Below are 19,426 nucleotides of genomic sequence, written 5' to 3'. Positions count from 1 at the left end.
ATTAACAAGGTTGGCCAGGTAATCAGAAACAGTTATTTTGACCTTCAATAGGCTATAATTTTTTACAGGAAACTTAAAAAAATTGACATTTGAAGGACAGAAACATTAATTTCAAGTTACTGGACACCAAGCATAGGGCCATGCAATCATCACTGTACTGACAGTTATGTCACTCTGAAGAAAATATCAATACTATCTGACTAGAGCAAAACACTTCACAATTGTTGACGCCACTGGAAAAGCAATACCCATGTCTCTTTTAGGCCAGACAAAGTCAGATAAATCTGGTGGAATTCCATGCCTTACACATAGCAATACAAACAACATTAGTTTCAAAGACTTTATATAATTTACTTCATCTTAAGACAGTGATCAATTAAAATACATGAAATTAATGTTGTTATTCTAATATTTTTAATTTATTCTTTTGATTGGATACACTAATAACTTTGCTCCAATGTTAAAAACACTAATTATTATCATTACATTTGTTAATAAAAATTTTAACTGTTACAAAGTACAAAATGCAATGGTATAAAATGAGAAGTTTGTATATTTAAAAACAAATGAAGGACAGTGGTATAAAATGAGAAGTTTTTATATTTAAAAACAAATGGAATTTTCAATACAACAAACGATACATAGTTACAAATCATGGAGATTTATATACACCACAAGTTCGGTGTCAATACACATGATTTTAAATTTGTTTTTTCCACTTCAACTCCATAAACAGTCTGATCTATCGGCTGTTGCAAGGTCTGGCACTGATCTGAAAAAGTGTGGAAAAAGGTCAATTAAATAATGTCAACACAATGAAGATTTCGGACTTGAGATGAATAACTCTATTTTTCTACACTTGGAACGTTTACTTGGAGTGATGTTAATAGAAATTCATAAAATTACTTGATTGTCTGACTGAAAAAATACACAATGAAACCTTTTTATCATTCAAGTTGTACATCCTCACAGAAGTTATCTTCAGGATTTCATGAAATTTTACTTTTCTTGTCCCAATAAAAAATTTGCTTCTGCAGTAGACAATAACAAAAATTTCAAAAAGCATCTTTGGCTCCATGATTTCAATTTTGGTATTGCTATACAAAATTGGTCTACTCAGTGAAATTAACATTTTTGAAATAATTTCAAATCATTTATGCAATTACTTGAACTTTAATGCCCCAGTCCTTCAAGTTTTCCACAAAAATCTAGGTTACAGACTATCAAAGTTTTACAATTGTAAAATACTAATTATTAAATGTAACTATATCATCTTTAGGACATTTATGTACAGAAAATCAATAATTCACCCAATCCGGATTCCTTTTATTTTTGCAACTTAGTTCTCATCAGTAATTGAGAATTAAAAACATTATTTGTCTTTATCACTGAATTATGATAATTCTCAAAAATTAAAATGATTTGTTTAATCCAAAACCTTTTTTAAAACAGTAAATGTAGGAGTGTGCTCATACAAATCACTAAGGAAAAAGTTGTAAGTATGAAATTTAGGATCTTGAGCCAGGTAAAAATCTACCTATATTTGAGTAGCAAGACATTTTATTACACATCCTTTGATATGTAACTTCTTCCTTATATATACAAGGTTTCACTGTAAAATGTTAATTTCTCCTACTTAAATGTCAGAGAAGCAAGTCATAACCTTAACTATGTGCAAACTTACAAAAAATATGGTAATATTGTGGGAGAATTAGTTCCACTTATTCATTATCTAAGAATAAAACTAATCTATAAAATGTTTAACATTATTTTTGTCAAACTTCTCATGTCTCATCACAACAGACTTTTTCCCAATTAAACAAAATGACCAGGAACAGAAAGTTAACTTTATGCAATAGAATTTCTGAAGTGTAAACAGCCAAGTTTTATTCAGTCAAGTCCACACATCTAAATTAACACAACCTTTACCCATCACTCTGTACATTTATTGAGGTGTTGCTGTTAAGCTTATACATAAAGCAAGCTTTCCACCTCATGCCCTGTTCTTGCTCTGTCCTCTGCAACAGGCATATACTCCTTTATTGCACCTAAATAATAGTAATTAATTTTTTATTCTGCCATCAAGTCCATTCACAAGCTGCCAGTCAAATATACTCTTTTGCTTTCATGCTAATTTTTTTCTCCATTCACAAGTTTGCATTAGAGATTTTGACAAAATATGAGTTACACGTATTTTAAACATCTTGCATGTAACATATGGAAATGCATTAAACTAATTAACACATTAACCTGGAATATACAACTTATATTAATCCCAAAGTATGTGTTGATTGATAAAACATTTATATGTATCTTTCATTAAGGTGTTGAAATATTTTCTTTAAATTTATCCTGATGTTCAATTCTTTGTACATTTTTTAATCAAACAAAAATTTCAAATTTTTAGTATGAATATTCTATTATGAGAATCATTTTCTTTTAACTATTTCTGATCACATCTGGACAAAAACCTTGGAAAAATCAAATAGTGATATAGATACATGTTCATGCAGTGAACTATTTTTTTTCAAATTTATTTACCTGTCTTCCATCAATTTCGTGTTGTTGTTGATGTAATACTGAGTCCACACATCTTGGATCTCTGAACGTCACAAAACCAAAACCTCTGGACCTTCCAGTTTGTCTGTCCATGATTACAACAGCATCTGACAGCTGTCCATACTGACTGAAGTAGTTCCATAAACTGTCTGCAAAATACAAAAAAATGCTAATTTATCTGTTAATATTTACACATATATCCATTCAACTTTTAAAATACCTGATTAAATCAGTTTTAAGCACCTTTGACATAGAGTCACACAGCAAACAATTCATCAGTCAAAGGGTCTGACAGTGTTCTCCCCAGGCTGTTTAAGGCTGTGCTTTTCAGCGCTATCAAAATTTCCCACTGTTCTATTGCACTGACTGCAGCGCTATCCAATCGCTATGTTTTTTTTCAAATTTCCAGCTTATTCTTCACCTTGGATCACTTGATCGACTGGTTTACTATTTCTGTAAGAATTATTTCTGTTGTATTAAGTAACTATACTGGACCAGTGACAGTCTAATAAATTTTACAAAATGGTGACTTTGAAAGATCAATATAAACAAGGATTTCAACATTGACATCTATTTTTTTTAATAAAAAGAATATATATAGCATTTGTACAGAGGCATATATCATATGAATGAAATGAGATGAAATAAATTGACTGCATTTCATGACTACCCTCACAAACTTTTTTTTACAAACATTGAACAAACGATGATTTTAAAAACAATCAAACATAGGGGTTTGTTACAATTTGCGAACCCGAAAATAAGCAAGTCTCTAAAGTTTTAATGATCACCTAATCAAACCAATAATTGTTAACTTGAAAACAATTGAGAGGATATATGATTAGAAAAACAAACCCCAAGCTGATATGACTTGAGAAATTCACTTTCTCGATGTCCAGCTTGGATGAAGCCATTTGAATGTTATAAAACGTTAAGGTCAGAAAAATGAGAAATCATTATGCTAAAAAATGTTATTGTTGGTCCTACAAGTTCTGCAACATCACCTGTTAGTGCTAAGAAATCTTCACATAGGCAGGATGGTATAGACCCATCATGGAAAAGACTTCTCCTTGGGTTTTATACACAGATGATATGAGGATTATATGAGTTTACAATGGAGAAAAAAAACTCTTCTTCTATATCCAGACAATAACATTAACAAACAAATTTCCATGAGAAGGATGAGGACATCATTACAAGAGAAAACGTCAATAGCATAATATAAGAAAAACACATAACAACTCAATTACAAACCGCGTGCCCCAACAAAGTTGCTGAGAATTGTCGAAAACTACGCGCTTACTACAGCGCTATCCAAAAACTCCTGGGGGACTCTGAAAGGGAAATAAATTAATTTTGTTTGAGTTTTTTTATAAATATCTTAGAGAGAAATCAAGGATTGAGTCAATTTGAGAACAAATGCAATGTAACTAATTGAAGGAGCATTACCCTGATTGACACGGATTTTCGAACTTGTTGAATTTGACATGAAACGAGTGTTAAAAATTCAGTCATACAGTAAAATTAGGCAGTGTTCACACCAAACGCCATGTACAGTCACTATAAACCTGTTTACTATTAGGGATAAAGAAAACAATTCTGGTTCTACAGATAATAAAAAATATTCTGAATCAAGAATTTCCCCATACATTATAGTGTTAAATGTTGAAGAAAAAAAATTTGATTACCAGCATCGGAAAAAATCAAAGTGATGGAAATCACTCATGGAAAGATTAGAAGAGTAGTTTAAATTATTTCATATTAAGGTATGGTGGGGAAAAATTTAACATTTATAAAGCACAATTGCTGAAAATTGCATTTACAGCAGGTCTTTAGAAGTAAACTTGCTTTTCCAGTGTGAGGATAAAATGAGCTCAAATTAAATAATATGGGTCTCTTAATTTGCACAATTGTATTTAAACTGCAGTTTATATCTTATCAAAATTACGTTGCCGGTTCTGAACATGTTTCAAAAAAACAAAAAAATGCAAAAATTCTTCTAGTAAATGTTACCAACTATCCTTGTAAGACATAAATCTGGACCAACAGCTTAAAACTTTAAAGTGTCAACAAAAAAAATTGAAAATGTTGTTTTGGGGCATTTTGTAAGTTGAAACAGAGGTTATATGGCATTGTAAATTAAAAGTTTCAGAGTGCCTTTTGATCAATTTTTAAAGTATTTTTCAACACAGGGCATTGAAAATGTACTTTTTCAACGTAAACCAATTAAAAAACTTATCTTATTGAAATGTGGATTCTTTCTTGATTGCAAAAATATATATTCACTTCTAATAAAAATTCAAATGACTTAAATAGACATGATGATTGATGGGAAATAAACTAATAAAAAATGGTTTGTTATAGTTAAAAGTTTTAAACTGTTTCAAGCCAATTCCTGATAAAAAAAAGTGTACTAATTTAATTGTTGATTAATTACAGATGATTATTGGAAATTTATCAAGTAAATTATAGGCCTTACTTGAATACCTTTTATTTATTCATATTTATATTCATATTTCATTTTTTTTAAGATCTTGTTAATCCATTAATCATTTATCTTTCAGATAAAATTTACAGAATCACTTTATGTAATGTTGATCAAAAGTAATTGGCAATAAATAAATCTATCATCCTTATAAATATCAAACATCTAATATACACATTTGTGTATTCAATTATGAGGTCAAATACTTGTGTATTAGGCCATAATAAATAATAGGTTTGTTTGCCCAAACGCTACCTACCCAGAAAAAAGCTGCCTACTCAAATTCTTTTATTGTCCTGATTTGAAGAAGTTTTTTTTTAATCAAATAGGCATGAAGACTTATAAACATCTGATACTTCAATTTCTTCTTTTGAAAAAAAAAAGAAAATGCCTACCTACCTACCCACTGTCTCAACCTTTGGGTAGGGTTTGGGCAAACCAAAATATTTTTAAGTGTGGCCTTAAGAATTATATGGATATTGAGTGGTCTGTCTAATTATGTAAGACTGAGGTTGATAGGTAATGTGGTCAATTTTATTGGCAGTTTAGGAGGTGGGGCATTGTAATTAAAGGTCCACCTTGTCTCTGATTGTTTAGTGATAATGACAGTTGTCAATCATACTAGTTGAATCAATACCCAGTTACCTAATCAAAGTGTTTTTTAAAAAGCCTGCACATCAACACACCTTAATGACATACATTCTTGTTAATACATGAGAACCATAGGGAACTATATTTCAGTGTGAATACATTTAGTAACAGTAGCTAACCTGTCCTGTTGTTAGGGAGGGTGGTGCCTAAGTAAAGATTTAGAACAAGTTCTAATCTTTCCAAAAACGGAATAAAACGTTTGAGCAGGAAAAAATTCTGACTCAGATAAATAAACAAAATAAACCCCCCTTTTTTTTTGGAAGTTAAGTGGTTGCTTCTTTATGAAAGCCATTTTGATGATTTGCAGTAGTTTAAAGATACTAAAGATGTCTCGATTAAGCATTAGAAAACGTAGGCTGCAACAGCGTGCTTACAGACGAAGAAGAAGGATTAATCTTAGGGATCACTATATTTCTATCTTTTCTGTTTGTTCAAATGGTATTTCTTCTCCAAGAAGTATTTGGCAAAGGGAGGGGGTAATTTTTTTTTTACTTAAGTGTAATTTCACAGATCCGAGATACTAGACAAACAATACATTTACCTCACACTTTTGAAGTAATGCATTTATGAGTGAATCGTTGTTTGAGTAAAAACCAGTGGCAAATATTTCTGTGTAAGTCAAGTCGATTCGGAAAGACCTTAATTTTCAAATGAATTATATGTTTGGCAATGATGCTGCTTTGAGTCTTGATAAGGGCTTAATAAAGTTACGTTAAGTTTTATTTCTAAACAAAACAAATAAATATATCAAGTTAAGACAAATATTTCTGTAAAGAACTTAATAAATAATTGCTATAAATATCAATTTTATTAAAAAATCGTTGTTTCCTTAAATATGCATGGTGAAACTAATGTTTTAAATGCCTAGTTTTGTGTACACTTAATCTACACAAGGCCTACATCAAGTATCGACTGCATGTAGACAAAACTTGATTTACACTACATATAAACATTGAGTTTTATCAATGGGAATGTAATTTTGTTTAGTTTACGTGTGAGTTACACTTACACAACACAGAGTTTAGGTCAATGTGAACACAGCCTTATAAATGTGAAAGCGCATACAAAACCAGACAGACATCCAGTATTTCAATGACCCTGCCAATTTGCTAATTAGTGAGACCCAATATTTTTCTAAAATAAGATGTACCTACATTTGTATTTGAGAAGAAAAATTTTGTAGGTTTAATTAACGAAATATTCTTTTTTTAGCTGTGGACAACCCTCATTCTTAGCCTTAGGACCTGATGTTATATTTTCACTATATACTTTGCAAATAGTAAAAATGACATAAGGACCTAAGAGCTACGGTTCAGCAGCTAAGGCAACTCATACATGTACTTTGATAATTTATGGGGCGCATTGCCAGCCACGCCCCTAATTGTCGAATCTGATCCTGCAATTTCTTCAAGAGCTACCCTGTGGCTTAGAGAGCTTAAAGTTAAAATATCATGCAGCAATAATTCTCATCAGTGGTACAAACATTTTAAAGTTATGTAGCTACATTTCCACAATATTTGGTATGGTTATTTTAACTTACCATTGTCTGTATCCCAGCTCAGGTTTCCAACAAAAAATTTGCTGAAAAGGAAAGACAATATCAAAATTTTGATATTTAAATACCTGCATAAAATTAAAGATATGATTAGCAAATAGCTGTTATCAGTTTTAGAAATAGAAGTGAAGCTTTTCCCTTTGAAATGATCATGATGGTGGGATCATAAACTAGAGACTCTTAAGAGCCTGTGTAGCTCACCTTGCAGGTATATATGTATATCAAACAAAGACAATCGTCAGATGGATTTATGACAAAATTGTGTTTTGGTGATGGTGATGTGTTTTGAGATCTTGCTTTACTGAACATTGTTGCTACTTACAATTTTGTCTATCTATAATTAACTTGGCCCTTTAGTTCCAGAGGAAAATATTTTGTAAAAACTAAATGAAAATTGTTAAAGGGCAATAACTCCTTAAGAGGTCAACTGACCATTTTGGTCATGTTCACTTAATTGTAGATCTTACTTTGCTGAACATTATTGCAGTTTAGTACTTTACAGTTTATCTCTATCTATAATAGTATTCAAGATAACCAAAAAAGGCAAAATTTCCTTAAAAATTACCAATTGTGGGGGCAGCAACACAACAACCAGTTTTCGAATTCATCTGTGAATTTCAGGGCAGATAGATATTGACTTGATAAACAATTTAACATCTTGTCAGATTTGCCCTAAATGCTTTGGTTTCAAAGTTATAAGCCAAAATCTACATTTTACCCCAATGTTCTATTTATAGCCATGGTGGCCATCTTGGTTGGTTGGCCAGGTCACACCACACATTTTTTAAACTAGATAGCCTAATGATGATTGTGGCAAAGTTTGGTTTAATTTCGCCCAGTAGTTTCACAATATAAGATTTTTGTATAAAGTTAACGACGACGGACGACGACGACGGACGCAGTGATGAGAAAAGCTCACTTAGCCCTCCTTCAGACCAGGTGAGCTAAAAATATATTATTTTACAAAGGACTACAAAGCCGACAAAGGACCAGTTTTATAAACATATTATAACAATATTCAAAGTACGTATACATGGTATATCATATAAATGTATAATGTTTTAGTCTTGAAAACAACCATACTTATTGAATTTAGACTTTATTTCACCCACAATATATTAATTAAACGCGGTTTATCTTTTAATTTATCTGAAAATACTTATTGTGAAAATGTGTGGGCAAAAATTTCCTATGAAGGTAACAAATCACTTTACCTATGCACTTACTATCGACCACCATCAGATAAAGGAGAATCCCTAGAACAACTTGGTATCTCACTCAACAGAGTTCTATGTAAGAAAACAAACTCAAATATCTGGGTAAGTGGCGATTTCAACCTTGGCCACATAGACTGGAACACACCAGCAGTCATACCTAGTAAACCTGATGCATCACTACACCAACAACTCCTCGATATATTAAATGACAACAATTTAACACAGGTCATAAACAAGAACACCAGAAACGACACAACCCTAGATCTTTTGTGTATGACCAATCCATCATTTGTTAATAGAGTCGAAACATTACCACCAATCGGAGCAAGTGATCATGACATTGTCTACAGTGAAATAAACTTAACTCTGCCACAAAATAAACAACAGGCTCATAAAGTACTTCACTACAAAAAGGCAAATTGGGAGCAAATAGAAAAAGATCTCACTGAAACATACAAAGAACTTAAACAAGATCAAGATAAATTAAATCTTGATGAACTTTGGAACACGTTCAAAACCAACATCCAAAAGTCTATTACCAAGAATATTCCAACAAAAAGCATTGGTAACAAATCGAAACTACCTTGGGTAAATTACCAACTTAAAAAGCTCATCAACAAGAAAAACAAATTATACAAAAAGAAAAAGAAAAATCCTAAGTATAAAAAACAATACCAAGAGATAAAAACCAAGCTCCAGAAAGAAATGAGAAACTCGTACTGGCAATACATAGAAAACATGATTTTCGATATTGAAATAAAGGAGCCAGATCAAACATGCTTCAATAATACGCCTAAAAAACTGTACACCTACATTAAAAGCCAGAAAAACGAAAACACTGGCATAGCTCCTCTGCGAAGTGAAGGTACACTGCACTCAAGTCCATCTGAGAAAGCAAATATACTTAACAAACAATTTCAGTCTGCTTTTACATCTGAAGCAAACACTAACATTCCAGACAAAGGTCCTAGTAAACACCCTATAATGGAACCCATTAGAATATCTAGGGATGGTGTTTACAAACTAATCAAAAACATAAACCCGAATAAAGCAACTGGTCCTGACACCATCGCAGGCAAAGTACTAAAACAAAACATCGAAATATGTACAGATATCCTCACTTTAATATTTACAAGATCACTACAAACAGGCAAAGTACCATCTGACTGGAACCACGCAAATGTCACACCTGTATTCAAAAAAGGGGATAAACACAACCCAGGCAACTATAGGCCTATATCCTTAACATGCATAGCTTGTAAACTACTCGAACATATCTTTGCAAGCAGCATGATGAATCACTTAGAAACAAACAACACTCTATATGAATTACAACATGGATTTAGGGCAAAACGATCATGTGAATCACAAATCATCTCACTGATACATGAATTATTCCAAAACAACGACAAGAACATACAAACAGATCTTATTATCATGGATTTTGCTAAAGCTTTCGACAAGGTACCACACAAAAGATTACTATACAAAATGAAATACTTTGGCATATCAGATCAAATCATTAACTGGGTAGACTCCTTTCTTTCAAACAGAACACAAACAGTACTTTTAGAAAACATGTCATCTTCAAAAATACCAGTCTCATCAGGAGTCCCACAGGGTACAGTGCTAGGACCGATACTATTCTTAATTTACATAAATGACCTCCCAGATTACATCCAACATAGCAAAATCAGACTCTTTGCAGATGACAGTATAATCTACCGACAAATTAAAACTCAAAATGACTGCCTCAAGCTTCAAGAAGACCTAGAAGCTGCCATACAATGGGAAAAAGATTGGCTTATGTCTTTCCATCCAGACAAGTGTAACATCATGAATATAACAACAAAAAGAAATCCCATCCACTTTTATTATAACATGTATGGACACATCTTAGAATCTGTAAAACATGCAAAATACTTAGGCATCACTATCTCAGCAAACCTAAAATGGAACACCCACATCCAACAAACTGCTGCAAAAGCAAATAAATCCTTAGGTTTTATCAGAAGAAACCTTAAAGTCCAATCGCAAACAATTAAAGAAAGAGCATACCAAACACTCATAAGACCAAAGTTGGAATACTGTTGTACTGTATGGGACCCATTTACAAACGAAAATATAAAATCACTGGAAAAAGTACAAAGACGGGCAGCAAGGTATGTGTGCAATAGACATCACAACACCAGCAGTGTGTCTGAGATGCTAGATACCATGAAATGGCAAACATTACAAGAACGCCGACTACGAACAAGGCTTATAATGTTCCACAAAATTGTAAATGAAAAGATAGCCATTCCATCGCAAAATGTATTACAACAGAGTCAGTCTACTACAAGATCCACCAATAAAGAATCCTACAGACAAATTCATTGCAATAAAGACAGCTATAAATTTTCTTTCTTCTGTCAAACCATCAAAGACTGGAACAAACTAACCCCTGAAATTACCAAAAACAGTACCACAGAAAACTTCAAGGATGCACTCACACACGACGTGCTCCTTGATACTTACCCTCATCTGAAATAAACAGATACTCTTGTTTTTATCTTATACCAAAAAAACTAAAAATAAAAAATGTAATATTTAAAAACTAAATAAAAAATTGTATAAATTAAAAACAAAGAAAAATTGTAAAAATTGAAAATACGAAAATATATGACCAAAAACAACTTTGAATAAGAAATATTTTGTTAATTTATATTTTGACAAAAATTACCAACATAAATTTATTAAAAAACATTTACCAGACATGCGCCGGAAAGTAAACATCAGTACGTTGATGGTTTTCTGTAACAAAAGAAGAAGAAAGAAGAAGAAGAATTTCCTGTTCTATGCCGAAGTAGTTGGCTGTCATGGCTATGTTTTTGCTAAACAATTGTGATAACGCCTATCGATAGTATTATCGTACGTTAAAATATAAAGTGGTTTAAGATACTCGGCTGTTCTTACCCTGGGTCATCTCGTCCACGGTCTGCCATTGTGAATAAGAAGGTATCTGACTAAGTTTAAAAAATGGCGTTTCTTCTTTTTTGCAAGTGCGCGTCGGAAGATAAATCGGAAGGCCTCGGTAAATCCCGTTTGATTTTTCCGAAAAAGGTAACGTCGCCCATTAATTTTGTCTCGACCCGGGAAAATATTCTTCATAAATAAATTGTATTATATGTCTCTGATGCAAGCAATACTGATAGCTTGCAGTGGCGGATCCAGCCGATTAAAAAAAAGGGGGGAGAAAGGGGGGGGGGGTTCCCAACCCAGAGTAAAGGGGTTAAGTGTACACACAACTTGGCATTTAGAACATCAATTTTATCAAATATATATAAAGAAGAAACAATTTTTGAATAAGATTGATATTTATAACAATTATTAATAAAGTTCTTTACGGAAATATTTGTATAAACTTGATATATTTATTTGTTATAAATACCACGTGACGTTTCTTTATTAACCCCTTATCAAGTTTCATAGCATCATCATTTCCGAACAAAAAATCATTTGACTGAAAAGTCGTCCCGGCCGAATCGACTGGACGTACAAAGAAATATTTGCCACTGGTCTTTACTCAAACAACGATTTACTCATAAATGCATTACTAAAAAAAAGTGTGAGGTAAATTATTTTTTTTGTCTAGTATCTGAGATCAGTTAAAACACACTTAGGAATATAAAAAAAAAACAGTACCCCCTTCAATTTTCAAAATACTCCTTGGAGAAAAAATACCAACAAAAGAAAAAGAAACACACAGAGAAGATAGAAATATAGTGCTTCTTAACATCTCATTTTTTTTTCTTCGTATGTTTAGCATGTTGATGCAGCCTACATTTTCTTATGCGAGAAATCTTTGGTATCTCTTAAAACTACTGAAAATCGTCAAAATGGCTTTTATAAAGGAGCATCCACTTAACTTAATAAAGATGGGGGGGAGGGGGGGTCCGATTTTGTGCAAACGCTTTTATTCAGTTTTTTCAATTATAATATATAGCACTATACGTATGGGAAAGCTCTGGATTCCGATTTTTTTTACTGTACATGGCGTTTGGTGTGACCACGGCCTTATTGACGTACGTATAATCTACATCTTCAGTTTAAGGTCGGGTTGGTGTACTTTTTAAATTGGTTTAAATAAAAAAATCAAAATTGAAAGGTTTATTGAGTATAGATTAGTTGCCTTTCTTTCCCTCAATAGTATGCTAAGAGGAAGATCAACCGAGGAGAGATTTACCTTAATCACGGCTGGTAATCTACACACGCAGAACATTTGGTTCTGCAATGAAAACCGTGAGAGGATTTTCCGGTTGTGCTTGAGTGGAGCAATTGTAACCGCTTCGAAAGGTATATACATTTCTAAATCGCAATTTTCTTATTCGACTGATCCAAATATTAAAAATCGGAGAATGCTATGCTGTGGTGAATACTTGAACAAAGAGATAGATGTATCATTTACTGTTGTACGTGGAGTTGAACTCCTACAAAATCAGTTGCCGCACGAGAATTTGCCTAAAAAAGTGACATTTAAATTTTGAAATGGTTATAATTACAGACCCTCAAGTTCAAATTTACTTTTTATTTGGTCAATGGGTATGAATATCGTTTTGGGCGGTGTGTACGCTGTCCGGTGTTGATCGACATCTTAATAAATCTAAAAATCTCATATTTTCATTATGTTATGCGTGAGGGGATCGGTTCTGATTGAGGACATCGTGAATGCGTGAGAGGACGTGAAATCATAATATTATATCCAAACTGTTAGTCTTTGAAAGTTGCCTAAATGTGGTCAGATTGTTCATGAAAAAACACATTTTGGGCATAAACAAAATTAATGAGATAGAATTTTAAAATACATTGTGGGAAGATAGGTTTTACGAACAATAAAAGGAAAAAAATTGTCAACGATTTGTTTCTAGCTACAAATAAAAGTTGAAAAAATTCATATCAGCCCAGTATACATTTTTTACGAAAAGAGTTAACTCCCCTTGTATTGAGTATTTAAAAAAAAAAAAAGATGGATCGCGAAAATACAAATTTTGATATTTGTTTGAATAATTTGATTTATACAATACATCACAAAGTTTCTGTATATGAATAAACAGTCTAACCAATAAATTGCAAATATGTTTCCAATAAATGCAACAGTAGTAAACCGTTGTCGAAATTCGTAAATTGATTGAAAAAAAACAAATTCGGACTACAAATTTAAACTGAGGGAAACACATCGAATATTAGAGGAAAATTACGACACAACACAAACACAACATTAAACTTTAACACACACAGAAACGAATTACAATTCAACAATGGCTATTTTCCTGACTTGGCACAGGACATTTTAAGAAAAAATGATGGGAGGAACCCGGTTTTGAGGCATGCCAAACCTCCCGCTTCTACGGCAATGGTAAATATATCATTTAAAGACAACATTACATGACAGGACTACAATACAAATAAATGAGAGAACATATAGGTCAGAGAAACACTCCATTTATAGCTAACAAAAGGTATCCGGTTTAAAAAAAAAACTTATACGTCAGACACGTCTTTCGTCCACACAAGGCTTACCAGTGAGGCTCAGATGAAAAAAGTTCGAAAGTCAAGACAAGTACATTGAGGACCAAAAGTTCCAAGAAGTTGTGCCTAATACGGCTAGGGTTTCTGCCTTGAACAAGAACGTCCGTGTTGTTTCGAATAATTCCTAATTTTGCAACCAGTGATGTTTTATAAAATGACTATTTTTATAATAGATATACATGATAAAATCGAAGCGGTGACTAACTACACAATAAAAACGGATACATAAAACAACATAAACCAGCACATAAAAATTCACAGTCGAGTTTTCCAAAACCATAAATAAACAAAGTGACGTCACATATGAATTTCTTAAACAATATCCCAAAAATAGGATAGACAGAATTCAGGATTAGATTCGCAATACTGATATAAAATTTATCAATAACAATGAAAATTACAATATTAATTAATATCAAATTGTGGTAGTAAACTATACCGATTATTTGCCTAAATCCACGAATTTAGACACATGTTTGAAATTTATTGGTTAGACTTTTATTCATAAAAAGAAAACTTGGTGATTTATTGTTATTTCAAAATTCTATCTCATAATTTTTATTTTTGCACACAAATTTGTTTTTTCATAAACAATCTAACCATATTAAGGCAACTTTCAACGACTGATAGCTTGTATAAAAGATATGATTTCAAATCCCCTCACGCATTCACGATGTCCTCAATCAGAACCGATCCCCTCACGCATGACAAAATGAAAATATGAGGTTTTTAGATTTATTTAGATGTCTATCAACACCGGACAGCGTCGACGCCGCCCAAAACGACATTCATACCCATTGACCGAATAAAAAGTAAATTTGAACTTGTAGGTCTGTTAATAGAACCATTTCAAAATCTAAATGTCACTTTTTTAGGCAAACTCTCGTGCGGCAACTGATTTTGTAGGAGTTCAACTCCACATACAACAGTAAATGATACATGTATCTCTTTGTTCAAGTATTCACCACAGCATAGCATTCTCTGATTTTCAATATTTTTATCAGTCGAATAAGAAAATTGCGATTTAGAGATGTACATACCTTTTGAAGCGGTGACAATTACTCCACTCAAGCACAACCGGAAAATCCTCTCACGGTTTTCATTGCAGAACCAAATGTTCTGCGTGTGTAGATTACCAGCCGTGTTAATTAAAAATATTAAGTAAACGGATTTTTTTCCCTTTCAAATTCAATGTCCCACCTCCTCCTCCACCTCAAAAATGTGTTATCTACTGTATTAATTGTTGAAGACAAGTCGCAAATTAACATATATTTATTTTATGAAATGCACATTTATACCCCTGGGGGTTGAAGGCATATACAAACAATACACTACAATATACACAGTGGAAAAATTAACATATTAAACATCATATATAAAGTGGTAAAACAGTGATATTTATGCAGGTGTTGTCCACTCCTCTCAGTGCAAATGACTTTTTAATGAACGGAACAGTATATATGAACGGAACAGTAAGCTGCATAATATCAAATGAAGATAGAATTAATTGTAATCTATCTGTTTCAGACAATTTAAAGTATTCTGGACATATATTATTTATATCTTTTTCAAGTTGATTACGTAAAGATTTATTAATTTTACATTTTAAGGAAAAAATGGGTTTCATCTTCAACCGCATTTATATTACAATGTCTACATATTCTATTTTCTCTTTGAATTCTTTTATATCTACCCCTCTCTATTTCCAAGAAATGGTCACTTACTCGCATTTTACATAATATTTTTCTATTTTCAAAACTATTTTTAGAAATGTATTTGTCTATTTCATATTTGGTTTTTATTTTACTGTACAAGAATATTTTAATGGTTTCAATTTTTCAAAGAAAATATTTTCAAAACTATCTTTTAGTTCTTTTTTAATATATTTTGAGAATGAACTCTTCTCTTGTTTATAGTTTAAATCCTGTATTTTATTTATGTCTAATTTATTTACATTGGCTATATTGTCTGATTGATCTGAAGCTACCCCCCCCCCCCCCCCCCGTTTTGTTACAAACTTAAATATGATCCTCATCAAATTTGATCCCAAAATAGTCCCTAAAATGCATATATAAAAAGTCGTCATAAAATCCATTGAGTTCAAAACTATTGCATATCAAGATTTTCATTGTACACAAAATATTATTAAATATTTTATGTCCCACCCTTTGATTGGAAAAGGTATCATTTTTAGCGGCGACTAAATCGTCAAAAAGTGCTTTAAGTCTCGCCACACTCGGTGGTATTTTTTTTTTAAATTTTATGAATTACACCCCTTTCAAAATTCAGGGTCTACGACAGCCTGAATTATGCAGTATATCACACCTTTGCTGTACATTATCTAGATTATAGCACAGTAAGAACAAAGAGATTTAACCCATGTCATGTGTAATAGGAACTAATGTACCCTTGTGTTGATTCAACGCTAAACATGTGGAACTTTAATGATTGTATCAACCATTGAATATCTTATTCGTTTCCAATTGAACTCTATTAGCATGTCAGATTTTTTTTTATCTTGGGACACTGATCTTAGATTTAGAACTATTGCTAGGGGACTACACAGAATATGACCCAAGTGATAGTGACAGTAGCATAGATTTCGCTATGTCTAGTCCTAAAAAGAAAAAAAAACTGCCAGCCCCACAGCAAAGGTGTGCATGCGACTAGTCACGGCTTATATACATTTTTTGGTCCGATCATACACCTTTGACTTTAACACATAGTAAATAAGTCCCACATGCCCTAATGTTCTAAAGCAAATTAAAAAAATATCATTAAGTCCAATGTAAAAGAAATAACTATTAATTTTGACCATGAATTTGAAAAAAGGCCAGATATTAAAGTTTATATTCTTTACAAATGACAGGAACTATATTTGTAGACAATCGATTACTAGCGACCAAACAGGTCAGTTTTCAAAATCACCATTTCGTCTTTTTCTATTAATTTAGTTCTTTGAGTCTCTTTGTTTTTGTTTCTTTTAAAATTTTATTATGCATGACATAGAAAATGACATGGCTGAACCTTATTCCTTTAACCTATTTTTTTTTTTAAATTGTAAGTTCTAAAAATAAATTGACTGCTAATCATCTCAAGACAAAACAACGTGTCTTAATACATAATTTAAAAGCAGTGTAAGCGAGGTAATCTTACATTGTACTTAAATTATAATAGTGCTTGAATTACCTCCCTTACACTGCTTTTTTAAAAGTTGTTCATGACCAGGAAACCCTTGTTTTTCCCCCTTTTTTTGCCCCTAATTTCTAAACGTTTGCGCCATATAATCCACCCAAAGCCGATCCTAATCACCCCTTTGTAGTATGGAAACTTGTGATATACTTTCAGAGAGACCTATTCAACAAGTTATTGTCTGAAAACTAGAAAATGCTTATTTGGGCCCTTTTTTAGCTCGTAATTCCTAAACTGTTAGGACCATAACCCTCAAAATCAATACCAACCTTCCTTTTGTGGTAATTAACCTTGTGTTTAAATTTAATGTTATATTTACTTATATTAGAGCTATTGACCGGAAACCAAAATGTCCTCGGACGACGTGGACGACGAGAGACAAAAAGCACAAGCCAATTTGAAGAAATATTCACATTCGTAAGTCGAAGACAAACTGAAAAGTCATGGCAAAAACAAAAAGCGACGAAAAGACAAATGTCTTTAAAATCAAAGTAAAAAACTAAAAACTAAGCAATTAACGCGAACCCAATAAAAAACCGGGGGATCATAGACCTCAGGTGCTTCAGCCTGGGCAATTATAGATCCTGCTCCCCATGCAACACCAATCGTGTTGTTATGTTCGTAAAAAAACTTGTTTGACATTACTTGTAGAATACATTTCAATTATGCTGAGATTTAATCATCAAGTTCTGCGAGCTACTTCGGGTGAAAACATGATCCAATCATCTATCAAGTCACGGCTTTAGCTTCTGATTTCTTTTATAAAACAAAAAACCAAGAAAATGGAATATCCATCGATCCATGACACAAAAACACCTGCACTGCAAAAGACACATAAAATGCTAGTCCTATAATATAAGACTTCAAAGGTTCATATCATTCATGTTTATTCCGATATATGTTTTTTATACAATCAAATGTAAAGTTGAACTTCGAATATCCGATAAAAAACGTTTTAATGTAAAAGATATGAAACTTCGAGGTATTATATTATAGGACTAGTAGAAGAGGGTATTAACACAGACACACATATGTTTCAGGGATTAATTATCATATTGACAATTTGCGTTCAATAGCTAATCCGGAGACATATACCTGGGCACAAAGTGTTGCGTAACTAGAAATGCGTGTTTAAGGTTGTAACCGGAGGGGTTTTTACGTTGTGTATTTTCTGTGTCAACTTTAACATATTTTACCCCAGACCGTGTAAAGAGTAGGTATAGGAATCCTGAGTCTCTGATCCTTCATATTTGGCTTTGCAAAACTTAACACTAGCAAGTTTTCATAGTTTATTAGCAAATTACATAATTCAACAAATATCAACAATTTGTAAAGATAAAAACATGAAACATGAATATAAAAAGCAAGTTAAAATTCACATAAAAGTGACATAGCTTAATCTGTTATTTTAACCTTAAGTTTGTCTAGATGCATTATTATTCTAGACACAATAGCGACATTGTGTCTAGATGCTGTGAAATGCATTACACCTTTCATGTAGACAACACCTTTCGTGTACACAGTGAGCAAGGTCTGTGCAAGACCAGTTAGTCAGTAAAGTCTGTGCTGGACCTTACGTGTAGACAGTGACTGAGGTCTGTGCTGGACCTTTCGTGTAGACGGTGACTGAGGTCTTTGCAAGACCAGTTAGACAGCGAGGTGTGCAACACCAGTAAGCTCTTACTAAAAAGCTAAAATAAGCGGTCGTTTAATCAACCAAATGGCTTATGAAAACAAGCCCAGTACAACAAATGGAAGTGTTTAACGACCTTGACTGGCTATACAGCCCTCGCACGCGGTCGGCTCGGTGCCCGAAGGCGATTGGTGAGCATTTAAATATTTTCTGCCGTGGGTCAGGAACTGGTAGTAGAGGACGCCGAATGGAGGCCGCCATCTTGGTTTTGGTGAGTAGATTTTTCTTTGTTTACTATTTTGATTTTATTCTTCACTAACGGCTGCTTTCAGGGCCAGTTTGGTCAGCTTGGCAGCCCGCTAGCCTCGATGATGGAGTACCGGTAGATGAATCGTGGACGTAGTTCTAAAGATGACAGGAAGCGTTATCAGGACCCAAAGCCGTGAGGCAGTTACATGCAGGTCGTATCGCCCAATACCTAGGATACAGCCCTCGGACGTTAATCGGCATAACACTCCCCATGATACAATGGTTTTGGAGTGCATGTTAACGCGGGTACGCCAACT

General features: G+C 32.9%; 1 protein-coding gene across 2 annotated transcripts; it reads right to left on the bottom strand.

Annotated features, from left to right (window-relative positions):
• Positions 1-326: 326 nt before the first annotated feature.
• On the bottom strand, positions 327-11,559 carry LOC139525443 (DAZ-associated protein 1-like). 2 transcript variants are annotated; one of them, XR_011664898.1, is made up of 5 exons: positions 11,423-11,559; positions 7,236-7,276; positions 2,542-2,708; positions 1,930-2,048; positions 327-772 (listed from the first exon to the last, which is right to left on the bottom strand). XR_011664898.1 is itself a non-coding variant. In XM_071320775.1 (4 exons), the coding sequence occupies exons 1-4, from the start codon at positions 11,449-11,451 to the stop codon at positions 743-745; spliced, it is 267 nt and encodes an 88-aa protein (XP_071176876.1). In that variant the 5' UTR covers positions 11,452-11,558; the 3' UTR covers positions 327-742. The 2 variants fall into 2 exon arrangements, 1 of the variants encoding a protein (XP_071176876.1); XM_071320775.1 differs by lacking the exon at positions 1,930-2,048 and having other exon boundaries at positions 11,423-11,558.
• Between the last annotated feature and the right edge of the window lie 7,867 nt (positions 11,560-19,426).

This window comes from Mytilus edulis, chromosome 5 (genome assembly GCF_963676685.1).
Source record: "Mytilus edulis chromosome 5, xbMytEdul2.2, whole genome shotgun sequence".
NCBI classification, from domain to species: Eukaryota; Metazoa; Mollusca; class Bivalvia; order Mytilida; family Mytilidae; genus Mytilus; species Mytilus edulis.
This window is presented reverse-complemented; position numbering and strand designations above follow the sequence as displayed.

What these genes read in the sequence shown, in the direction of transcription:
- LOC139525443 (XM_071320775.1), bottom strand. Translation starts at nt 11,451, where the DNA reads ATGGCAGACCGTGGACGAGATGACCCAGG. An exon ending in CGTGGACGAGATGACCCAGG is followed by an intron (nt 7,277 to 11,422) that starts GTAAGAACAGCC and finishes TTTCCTTTTCAG; the next exon opens with CAAATTTTTTGTTGGAAACC. An exon ending in ACGAAATTGATGGAAGACAG is followed by an intron (nt 773 to 2,541) that starts GTAAATAAATTT and finishes ACACTTTTTCAG; the next exon opens with ATCAGTGCCAGACCTTGCAA.